The sequence below is a fragment of the Talpa europaea genome (genome assembly GCF_964194135.1).
Source record: "Talpa europaea genome assembly, chromosome: 1".
NCBI lineage: Eukaryota > Metazoa > Chordata > Mammalia > Eulipotyphla > Talpidae > Talpa > Talpa europaea.
The window spans coordinates 93,687,592-93,700,022 of record NC_140073.1 but is presented as its reverse complement, the minus strand read 5'-3'; the positions used below and the strand labels follow the sequence as shown (position 1 = coordinate 93,700,022).

At 38.7% G+C, this 12,431-nt stretch overlaps 1 protein-coding gene across 1 annotated transcript in view; it reads right to left on the bottom strand.

Moving 5' to 3' along the window:
- RIF1 (replication timing regulatory factor 1) overlaps positions 1-11,044 on the bottom strand; it is a 46,431-nt gene extending 35,387 nt beyond the window's left edge. The window contains exons 1-8 of the mRNA XM_084235162.1: positions 10,932-11,044; positions 10,139-10,217; positions 8,701-8,797; positions 7,690-7,817; positions 7,502-7,596; positions 6,523-6,712; positions 4,901-4,993; positions 1,212-1,350 (exon numbers count right to left, since the gene is read on the bottom strand). Coding sequence (XP_084091288.1) covers positions 1,212-1,350; positions 4,901-4,993; positions 6,523-6,712; positions 7,502-7,596; positions 7,690-7,817; positions 8,701-8,797; positions 10,139-10,217; positions 10,932-11,035 — 925 coding nt within the window. The 5' untranslated portion in view covers positions 11,036-11,044. The remainder of the gene's footprint in view (positions 1-1,211; positions 1,351-4,900; positions 4,994-6,522; positions 6,713-7,501; positions 7,597-7,689; positions 7,818-8,700; positions 8,798-10,138; positions 10,218-10,931) is intronic.
- Between the last annotated feature and the right edge of the window lie 1,387 nt (positions 11,045-12,431).

Sequence of the window (12,431 nt, the reverse complement as noted above, 5' to 3'; positions counted from 1 at the left end):
TTATCTCAACCTACCAGTTCACAAACAATAAAAAGGTGATTTTTCCAATTAAAACTTGTGCTTTGCAGGCCTCGCTGGTGGAGCAGGGATTCAAGTCTCAGTGTTATCAAGCTATGGCCAACCAGCCACTGCGACATGAGTCCAAACCCCAGCTTCGCCTGCTGCTCTCCTCAGCAGTGTATTTCAGTAGATCCGCCTGTTTTGCTCTCCACTTTAGTCTCTGGTAAATCATCTCACCCCCCTCCACACCTCTGGTCTACACTTGATTCTTATATGCATGAATAAAATCTTTAAAATAAATAATAAAAATAAAACTTGTGTTTTGCAATGTACTTTTACCAACATTAATAAAAAAATTAATCACTTTATAAAATACATTAAAAAGGGAAGAAAAGGGATTACTAATGGGAAAGATATACAATGAAATCAACACTAAGCAGATCTTGTAAACACGCAGCATCAATTAAACTAAGATTAACTATTCAATAAAGTAAGTACTCATAATGACATTAAAAATTTTTTCTTTTTGGTGGGACCCTCGCCAGTGGCCGGGGCTTGAACCGGTGCTGCAGAGGCTGCGGGCAGCTTCACAACCCAGCGCTCAACAGCTGGGGCACCAGGGGAGACCCACATAATGACTCATTTTTTTTGGCTAAATATTTTCTCCTATACACACACACACACATCAAACATCTCCATTAGACAACAGAAGGACATGGTCAAAATAAATTAAAGGGAATCATTTCTATATATTAATGTGACCCTACTATTAGGTTCTGTTTTAAAGATTCTGAAAGAAAAAAGGTCAGATACTTCATAGCAATCACAATTATTTCCTATCATTTATTAACTATGTGACCTCTGATAACTAACATCACCTCTCCATTAACAGCAGTAGTGCTTGACATCTGAGGTCTACTGTTGTGATTAACGACAGGTACATAAAGAGCGCAACAAAGTGCTCTAATATACTAAAAGAACAGCAAATGGTATTCGTTACTCTCTTTAGTTTTTGCAGTGGCTTAACAGAAATTGTATATCTGATTTTCAATAATGTCTACTTTCCCTCTGGATTCTGTTTTTAGCTAAAATTTATTCCCTTAACACAAAAAAAACTGGACAACAGGTTAAGTTTCACAAATCCAGGAAAGCTGTTATTTTCATCTTAAGTAAAATTCACAGAAAATTAAAAATTGAGAATATTTATTTACCTGGATTTAATGCAAAATTATCTATCAAACTCTTCCAAGCAATAAAAGCGATTTTTTTGATCATGGGTGCTCCACTACGAAATCCCAGTTCTTCCAGCTGTAACAGAGAATTAATGAAACTCCCACTTCGATGCAAAGTCTGAAAAAGGAATAATCACTGTTATTTTCCTGTATGAAATAATACATAGACATTACCATCACTCATCTAATTCAGTGTTAATTATGTACAGTGTCAGAAGTTTAAGCTTTAGAAAGTATTTAATTTGGTTTGGACATTCACAAAGCATAAAGCTCTATGGAGCAGATAATACATAAACATAAACATTTCTAAAACACTAGAGAAAATTAGCAAGATAAACCTTAATTTTCACCAAAATATCAAAAATAACATCAGCATTAAAAAAAATGAACAGTTAAAGGCAAATTATTTTTTGAGAAGAGTTAACTTTGAGCATGGAAAAGATATGTATGGCAATATCTGCTGTTAACACAAATGAGATAATCAGGAAAATGAATAACTTTGAAATTACTTTCAAATATTAGATGATTCAAATGGGAAGGGCAAAATGGATAAATGACAATAAATCCAAAGAAAAAATACTTAAAAAGACGTCAACACGTCTAAGAAGCTAAAACCAGATGTAATCTGAACACCACAAAAATAACTGGCTTTAAAAATCACAAAGAGGGGCCTCCCTGGTGGCGCAGCGGGTTGAGCAAAGCGCTGTGAAGCTGTCCTCGACCTCTGCAGCGCCAGTTAGATTCCCAGCCGGACAGGGAGATTCCCACATGGCGTGGCAGACCTCTCCTGATTCGCCCACTGCTCCCCCCTGCGATGCCTTAGGTCTGTCTGCCTGTTCTGCTCCCCACGGTCTCTGGTGAATCCTCTCACCCTCCTGAGCTTCTGGCCTACCCCAGCTATTGTATAAAAAATAAATCTAAAAAAAAAAAAAAAAACCCCACAAAGATTCCACAAGAAAGCTACTAGAGTAAATAAATTAATTCTACATTGTTGCAGACTATAAGATCATTATATGAAAAAATCATTTGTACACACCAGCAACCAATAATCTCAACCATTTACAACGCCACTAAAGGAATTAAATACTTAGGAATAAGGTAACCTACTGTTACTCATTAAGCCAAGGAAATAAAAGATTTATACATAAAAAACTACAAAACACTGCTGAAGGAAATTTTAAAAGACCTAAATAAATGGAAAACCAACTGTGTTCATGGACAGGATGAATTAATGCTAAACTGTCAATACTACTCAACGCAATCTACAGATTCTATATAAAAATTCCAATAGGCTTTTTCACAGAAATACAACATCGGACCCCAATATTCATTATGGAATTGGAAGACCCAAGGTAACTGGAAAAACAATAAAGTTGGAAACTCACTTTTTGACTTCCAAATACAAGACCTCAGTAATAAAAAATGTATTTTAATAGCACAGGCAAACATATAGACCAACAGCATAACGCCCCAAAAATAAATTCCCATATATGGCCAACTGATTAACAGTATCAAGCCCAGTGAGTAAGAACAGTTTTAGTACAAAAGAACAAAGTTGGAATCTTGCCTTATACCGATAAAAAAAACTCAAAATGGTTAAATAACAAAACTATAAACTATACAACTCTTAAAAAAAACAGGAGTATGTATCAAATGATACTATCAAGAAAGTGGACAACCTACAGAATAGGAAAAAATTATTTGCAAATCTATTAATTGATAAGGGACTAATATCTAGAGTATTAAAAAAAAAAAACTCCTATAACTCAAAAAAAAACCAAAAACCCAGTTCAAAAATGGGCTAAGGTTTTCCTATTGTGGTTTAGGTATCAGTCTGTGGGTCTCAAAGACCTCAAAATTTAGAGCTTCTTTGCACCCAGGAGGTTGGGTGTTTGGCACCATGCAACAAGACAAATTCATAAAGCTACAGATATATCTTGGACAATCACAAGTTAAAGAAAGAAGTGAGGGCCTCCCCGGTGGCGCAGCGGTTGAGCGCTGGGTTGCGAAACTGTGCGCGGCCTCTGCGGCGCCGGTTCGATCCCCGGCTGCTCCCTGGCCACCGGAGGAGGGTCCCACATGGCATGCAGACCGCTCCTGCCGCCCGCTGCTCCCCTCAGCATTGTACTTGGGTCCTTCTGCCTGCTCTGCTCCCCGCTCTGGCTCTGGTGAATTCTCTCACCCTCCCGCACTTCTGACTGTACCCAGTGCTTGTATAAATAAAACAAACAAACCAGCAAACAAATAAATAAAGCATGCCTCTATTAAAAAAAAAACAAAACAAAAACAAAACAGTATTAAAGAAAGAAGTGAAGAGACTCATGAAACAGACAAGTTTGGTCTGAAGGGTCAGCGCTACAACTCCATGTGAGACAATACAAATGAAAAAGAATACTATCAATATACATGAAGAGAGAAAGCAAACAGAAGAATGGTGAAATACTCCACAGGAAACAGTAGTTCTTGCCTATCTGCTGAAAAGAGGGATGGTCCCAAAATAAAGTACCTTCAAATACAAAGTAAAAGAAGAGGAAAAAAAAGGGATGATGCTCTGCTCAAGATTCATGCCCAAGGGAGACACAGGTAATAACGAAAAGTCATTCAAATAGGACAAAGAAAAGAGATGACAGAGTGAAGTCTGCTCTACTGAAAATGGTTTTACACAAAAACCTAAATACTGAAGATTCACTAGGCCAATGGACCTAAGTTTCAGGAAAGGCCACGTACTGCACCCTGAACTGAAAGTTAACTTTTAACTGTCAATACATGATATAATATTAATCCCTATGCCCACTATATACAACTTTGGTCATGACTACCAAAGGTATTATTACTAGGTTAATGTGAGCAAACTGAGCCTTTGATACAATAAGGCAAGATTATTTGAAGTAAACCTAGATTAGCAACAATCCTGAAAATTAGATACATAAATGCAATCTTACTGGCTTGTCAGCAGTTGCATATAACTAACCCTTGTACTTATTACATTACACACCAATCAGGAAAATCACCAATATTACTGTGATGTTTCTGAATACTACCCAACATCCCTATGTATTTGCAAAAATCAAAGGAACTATTATATTGTAAAAAACATCAAGTTTTACATAAAAAATTACAGTATGATCCAGCAAGACAACTATCAACAAATGAGCTACATTTTCCACCAATCAAAACACAACCTTGTTTCACAAGTAAATAAACCTTTTTAATGACACCTTACTTAATGTTTTGTTGACTCACTAATATTGAACTAATGGCCAACAGCACAACTCATGACAGAAAAAGCTTATCTAACACACCTATTTTCTCCCCCTACGAGACATCAGTCTTTCTTATCATATATGGTTCTTCACATATACTTGGGGATCATTTAAAACTAAAATCCGGGGCCTCCCTGGTGGTACAAGGATTAAAGTCTCAGTGCTATCAAGCTATCACCAGTTGACCTACAAGGCACAGCAGACCTCTTCTGTCTCAGCTGCTGTTCCTCTCAGTGGATCTGCCTGTTCTGCTCCCCACTCTCTCTGGTGACCCTTTCACCCCCTGAACTTCTGGCTTATACCCAGTTCTTGTATGCATAAATAAATAAATCTATTTTTTTAAGTTAAGAAATGAAAGGGTCTATAGCAAATGAAAGCTGAAGAGTTTATTAATGGTGAACATACCTTCCCAAGAAGTTTGACAAATAAAGGCCATAGCTTCAACACGTAAGTCTCATTTTTACTCATAAATAGCTTTTGGAGTTCTGAAAGCAATTTCTGTAAACAAAGCAAAAATATTTAACAATGACTCCTGGACAGGGAAAAAAATATGTTGTATCAAAGTGACTGTCTCAGCCAAATAACTTCCCCTAATGTTCTATTAGGAAAACCTGTTTGCATGTAGCAAAACTGAAAAAGTTTTACACAAATGTAAATACCACTAACAATCACATATCTGGTTATTTTTTCTTTCAACTCAGCTTTTTTTCTACCAATATACTTTCCCTATAAACTTCAGCATGCATTATCATTGGAGTTCAAATATAATGTCTTAACCTACACTCTAATAACTTAAAAATACATTAATAACTTTATGGATAAGACATCTAAGAAAATTTTAGTAAGAATTTATGAACAACTTTATATATGCTCTTCAAAAACGAATTAACTCATTAAAATAAAAAAAACTTAAGAGATACTGGAGTTACATTATTAGATAGTAGTCCCGAACTTTTAAAATAAACAAATCCCCAGGTTTCAGAAACTGGGAAGACTTCTTCACTGCCTGGATTACTACAGTATCTCCTAATTAGTTTCCCTGCTCCCACTCTACTTATTCCCTTTTAGAGTCTGTCTTTGACATAGGCAGAGCAATTCCTTAAAACCTAAATGGGTACATCTATCACTCCTAGACCCAAAACCTTCAAATATGGTTCTCAATATAACCCATAGTGAAAGCCTAATCCTTACAATGACCACCAAGGTCCTATGTGATTTGGCCACTAAGTGTTCCTTTGACTATCTCCTACTCTTCTCACCCTCCTCCCCTCCCCGCCCCAGTCCCTCCCACTATCCTACTGCTCAGTGTTCACTGAACACAAACCAACTACACAACAGCTCTCATGATTCCTCCTGCCTGGACTGAGTTTCTTTCATATTATCCAAATAGTTAACTTCATTATCATCTTAAAATTTCTGTTCAGATAGATACCCGAATCCTTTTTCTCCCCCGACCACCTCATTTTTCCTTTAATGTTATTCTGTTTAGTCCCTACTGTCCTCCACAACACTTTTCACTTAATACATTCTTTATACTTTATTATACCCTCACTAGAAAATACGCTCCACAGGTTCCTTTCGTTCACTGCTGTATTTACAGTGCCTGAAACAATGCTGAGCATATAACAGGTGCTCAAATATTTGCTACAATAAAGGCTGAAAATCCTAAAACACAGGGCAAGTAATAACTTTTAAGAAGCTATACAACTAGATACACTTAAATGTGGTAAACTGATACTTACTGGGTTTATGCAGTAACAACTAAAATTAGTGCTGAATCAGTCAATGCTTTTCAAGAACTGCAATTCCTTTCAATTTACCATTCACTGGGGACAGGCTAAAAGGTCTGAATCAAAGCAACACCTGAATACACCCTCTTCCCTACTGAATGTAAAAGCAGTATGCCTACATTAAGTCAAGCAATTCTTTGTTTTAATTTCTCTTAGATTCCAGTACAATTATACCATTGTGGGCCCTCTAAGTTTGGCGCAGAACATTATGCACTATCCAAAAAATGTAAGACTCACAGTAGTCATAAGCTGCTCTGTGATAGATGCTACTTCTTGTTGTTTCTGAAGCAACAATGGCATTCCCATCTCCAGAGCAGTTGCTCCTCGCAAGTGTACCTTTTGGGCTGAATGAACCACTAAAGGTATGACCAGTTTTGCCCACCTAATGGCTTCTTCTCCCATTTGAACTGGGGCTTGTTCAATTAGCCTAAAATATAGAGATATCAATGAATAAATTCACTTGATGTCATTTTTAAGTCAAAACTACCAGGAAAATAAGCAGCACTCACAAATATGCCTATTGTGGTTTATCTGGTTTAGCATACAGACATAAATGTTGAAACACAATATAAGATTAGCTTTTACTTGTTAACTTATAGATTTCTGAGTTTTATAAATTTTTTCAAAAACATGATTTTGTCTTGAAGACTGAGAATTATTTAATACTAATTATTTTTATCTTCATGTTTTTATGAGGACAAGGGAACATAGATAAAATGCAAACATCAACCAGGGCAGAACATTTAAATAGTTTAAGCAAATAGCTCAACAACTGAGGAAAACATTAGAATAACAAAAAATAGGTAAGACAAATCCTACCAAAAGAGTTTCTGATGTTAGTTAGCTTGTTAGTTAAGAAGCAGGGAAGGGTAGGGAGAAGATAGGGGATTTCCCTTTCTCTTATTTATTGCTAGGTACTTCCTAGGTACAGCCTGTAGCTCTCCTAGGAAGTCTATTATTTCTTAAAATGTCTTGAAAAAGCTTTAACAAAGATAATTTTCAAAAAGTCATTATTACGTAGTAGCAACAGCATGACCAAGACTTTAAGGCTCCATCAGTAAAAATAAACAGACACCTAGTAACTTACGCACACCTACTTACTTCCTGTTATCTTTCTGATTTCTAACACTCGTTTCCAAAGTCCATTCCCAGAATGAAGTAAATTTTAAGTTTACTGAAAATATTCTTCCAATTTGCACAGCATTAAAACACATACCTTATGATGACATTCAATGCTTCATAATCAACAACAGCAGAATGCATTTCTCCTCTACTAAGTATTACTTCTAGTGAATCAATTATGCTAGAAACCTAAAAGACAGGGCCAAATAAATACAAATCAAACAAACCTGAAGTTTTTGGCTGGCATGTAGTTGAAAAGATATATAAAAAAACTGTACTCACTATTTTGCCAACTGCTTCAGTGGGAAATGTCTGCTTGGATATCACCCAAAGCGCCCTAGTACGTACATTTTTGTCAGAACTCTTAACAACATTGTTCAATTTTGAAAGCAGTTCTTCAATATTTGTCTCTGTAAAACAAACAGCTTTAGTTACATTAAAGAATTTTACATCCTTTAAAATATATAAACAGAAAATTAACGCATTCTTCATTTATCAAAAATTTAAAGGCATATCCAGAGAGACTAACCAGAGAACCAATATGGCCATCAAACTTCTTCCCAAAACACAAAATTGAAGTTAGCTAGGAAGGTCTAATTCAGAGAAAAGAGGTCACAGACCCCCAAGTAAGATATTTTCATAGGTATCATTAGTAGGCTTATAGACAGTTTTTGCCAACATACTATGTAGCCTACACCTTTGCTCCAAAATGAACAACTTCCACTTTAGATTGCTAGGATTACTACATAAGAAAATGCAGATACTTCTGCCTCAGAAAGAGTAACAACTTCCAATATCCTTATTCCCTAGTCCTCATATACATCCTTTAAAGATAACTTCCTAGGTTTCTTTACAATTATAAGGCAACAATTAAGGGTATTTGAAAACATCAGGTCCTGTGTTTTCATTACACTTTAATTTAAATTATTCTGTTTTTATTATGTTAAAGAACCTTTCAGTTCAGCATTTTCCTCAGCGCATATGCCTGTATAAATTAAATGACCATCTAAACAAATAACTTCCAAGGCAGATGTGTTTTATAAAGGCAAAGGTTGAGTTTTCACAACATTTTCAAACAGGCTTATTTTTCTTTAGCCAAACTTTATGCTATCTAATGTAGAATTACATCTTGGAAAAAAGAAATCTTCCAACAAAGATAATCTAAACTTTATTTCCTAAAAGCAAATCTTACAGTACAAGTTATGAAACTAAAGAGAACAATACTCTTAATGGTTTATACTTATAATTATTCATATAAACTTTACGAACACCATTATAATAAAATTTAACTACCTGATAATCCTGAGGTTATTTTGGGGTTATATAAGCAAAACCCCAAAGCCTGTAGAGCAGCACTACTGAGTTCTGAGTCTTGACTAGAAATGTGAGTCTAGAAAAACAAAAAACACATAAATCAATTTCAGAGAGCTAAAGCTGATTAAAAAGCTATTTTTTAATCCAGTCAATCAACAAATCTTTGAGAGTAGATAAAAAGGGAATACAGCTTGGCAAATAAAGTTCAAGTAAATAAAAGAACATTTTTCTTAAAAGATCAAGAATATCTCCACACATCTTAAAGCAAAGAAACCCCAAACTGTCAAAGGCAATCTTGTTACATCCCCCAACCCTACATTTAGTTGTAACCACTTATCTTTCCTGATACCATTCCTATTTTCTAAGTGATTTATCGTTATTTTTTATACAAACTGTCTTTTTTAAAGATTTATTTATTTTGCATACATGATCTGGGGTGCAGGCCAGAGGTGTCTGTGTATGGGGGAGAGGGGGTTGAGAGTATTCACCAGACAGAGTAGAAAGCAGAACAGGTGGATTTACTGAAATACATGGCTAAAGGGAGCAGCAGGTGAGACAGGAGAGGTGTGCTGTAGCATATGTGGGTTAGTTTCCTGGCCAGAGATTGAACTCAGGCCATAGGGGTGATAGCCCTGAGGCTAAACCCCTAGGCTACCAGGGAGGCCGGTGATTTAAATCCCTTTTCCCTTAGTTAAGTATCCAAGGATCTTTGGCAATCAGTTCAGACAATCACAAAGAGACAAAGTCTTAAACATTAAGACTTGTAGAGCTACTATTCAATATTCAGCTCCTGGTTAACAGCTGTTTAAAAGCACAAAAGATCATAAAAATAGAACTTAAAGGGACCTTGGAGATTTAATTCAGCCTCTTCATCTAAATACAGGAAAATTAAATTCAGTGTTAAAAAGACACAAATGCCTCTATGTACTCAAGTGAGGACAAAAACACAGGTTCTTAAAAACATGGTTCTTAATAAAAGCTTTTTAACCAGGCAAGAGTGGGAAAAACTGAATGTAAGTCAAGATAATAGCTGGCACCTAGAGTGAACTAAAGGCAAAATCATACAATCATTTACTTAGAAGCACAATCCAACAGAGAGAAAATATTTTAAAAAATCCCTGATGATTGTTTTCAAGATAAGAATTCAAGCGACCATTGGCACCTTTAGGCCAAGTTAAACCAAATTCATCCCCGAAGTGAGGATCAAAGAGTAATCTCACCAAGGCATGAAGAAGTAAGTGAGACAAAAGCATGGGAATGTGATACAGTGTAAATACTCCATAACCCAAAAATAAAAAAAGATATTATGATAATCCAGTTGCTATTACTGCTGTTACATTATTTTAATCCAAAGTTTTTATCATTTAAATGATAATACTCCCCCCCCACACAAAAATCCCTAATAAGCAATAGATACCGATATAACTTTGTAAAGTCGAGGAAGTTTTTTCTCAATTTCTGTAATAACTTCTTTTCCATCTTCTCCAGTCATACGACTTAAAAACAGAAAGAACACAAGTTATGCAAACAGCCGACACAAAAAAGAACTATAATCACTTCCTAAAAGAGTTGCATAATCTTCTTACAGTTTGTTACAACTCTGGCAAATGATTAAGATACTTAAGATATACAGTGTAGAATGCAATATACATCTGCTATAAAGACAAAACCCCTCAAAATAACTTGCATCCAGCATATACACATATCAGTTTCTATGTGAGAAAGTAACAGAGAACCCCATCCTTATTTACAAAATTACTAAGTCTTTATCTTTTTATACCAGTTGTTAACTCTTTCATAGCAATTTCCAAATACGAGATAACTCAGACAAATCGAAGTTGCAGGAGGAAAAAATGTGAAATATTTGCAATTAAAATAAATCCAGGATATTGCTCTTTAAAAACAATTGTGAGCTGCCACATTGTCCCAATACATGGGAGGCTTACATTGAAAACCACCCCTGCAGGATGTTCACTTCCACGTTTTTCAAAATCCTTGGCCTGTAAGACACACGTGCAGGCTTCCTCATTCTAAACACACCTAGCGTGCTGCAGTAGCAGCACCCCAGACGTCACTTACCACGAGTACCGCCCCCCCAAAACCCCGCAATTCGCCTGCGACCAAGGGCTTCACGGCTGCCAGACTTCTAGAATACACAACTATTCTCATCCCAAGACGCACCAGAACTCCGCACCCCTACTCGGCCTCACCTGGTTAAAGTCAGGTAAGCGTCGGTCTGCTCCCCGTGGGAAGCGGAAGGGTCTTCTAAAGTCTCCAACAACGGTGCGAGGGGGCTCTGACCCGGGGCCGTCATGTCGGCCACCCTGAGGCCGGAAAAGAAGAAAATCCAGTGACCGAAGGAAACAGCCCTGCGGCGGCCCAGCAGGAGTCCGGGCCCCAGACCCGCGCGCCCGCGCCCGCCCCCGTCTTCCCAGCTCCACAGCGGCCACACACCTGCCCGAGGCGCACAAACCCAAGATCTCGACCTCCTCGGGGGCCCTGCAACACGCCTCCGGGCCCACACCGCGCTCCAGCCCAGGCCCGCTCCCGCCACCACTTTCCCGGGCAGCTTTCAACAGGGGGAGGAGACCGGCGGGGGAGGGGGCGGGAGAAGCCCGGGGAGCCGGGCATCTCGCCGCGAGGGGGCGGAGGTTGCGCCAGACTCAGCGTTCCCCGCGACCTAGCCCTGTGACCCCGATAGTCACCCTACCTGCGAAGACCCCGACCGCGTCCTCTCCACCTCTGCCCCGCAACACCGTACACGGCCAGAGAGCGACTTCCCGGATCCGGCTGTTTACTCACGCGCGCGGCCCGCGCCCTCCTGGACCAAGATGGCGGCGGGGGCGGGGCGCAGGAGCGCGCGGGAGAGGAGCAGGCCTGGCGGGAGAGGCTTGAGCCAATCCAACAGGCAGCGGCGCGCAGAAGTCATCGATCGCCACTCCAGTCCGCTGCCCCCGGGCCCCGCGGCCCCGCTCCGGTCACCTCGCTGGTGCGGGTGTTTTGGGCTCAATTAAACTCACCAGGGACTTGAAGTACAAAAGGGGAGTGAATCACCAAAGTTCACCAAGCTAAATTCAGACTCAGTTTCCAAACTCCAAGTCCTGTGCGTGATGAAGTATAAGCAGCAAATCATTTAGCACCAGGAGATAGCTAGCATAATACGGCTAAACCTAAGATCTACTGCAGCTCGATTGGTCTAGAGTTCAACTTCAGTTCTCTGTGGTCCTAGCTAATCAACCTTTCTACGCCTCAGTTCCTCAGCTGTAAAATAGGCGTAATAATGGTACCTAATTCGGGTGAAAGTGAAGTGAGAAAAGTTGAAGAGGCCAAAGGTTCTCAAGCTTTGGTTGTACATGACAATGGCCTGGGGATTTCATGATTAAACTGCAGATTTCTGGACCCCACCCTTAGACATTGTGATTCAGTAGATTTAGGATCTGCATTCTTCTATTAGCCTCCAGGTAGGGAAGGGTGGGACCTAGCTAGAACTTCACACTTGAAGAAGCTACAGTAAAGCCTTAATGAAAATCAGTACTTACTATTAATAGGCTTCTCCCCTTTTCACAGGCATTTGAGCACTCTACAGCGCACACAGAATTTTATCAACTTTAAAATAGGCATCTAGGGACCCAGCAGCAACTGGTCCTTCCACTTTGGACTGGCACCCTTTTTCCATCTAGGCTTTCTCTTGAGCCTCTGCTTGCCACATA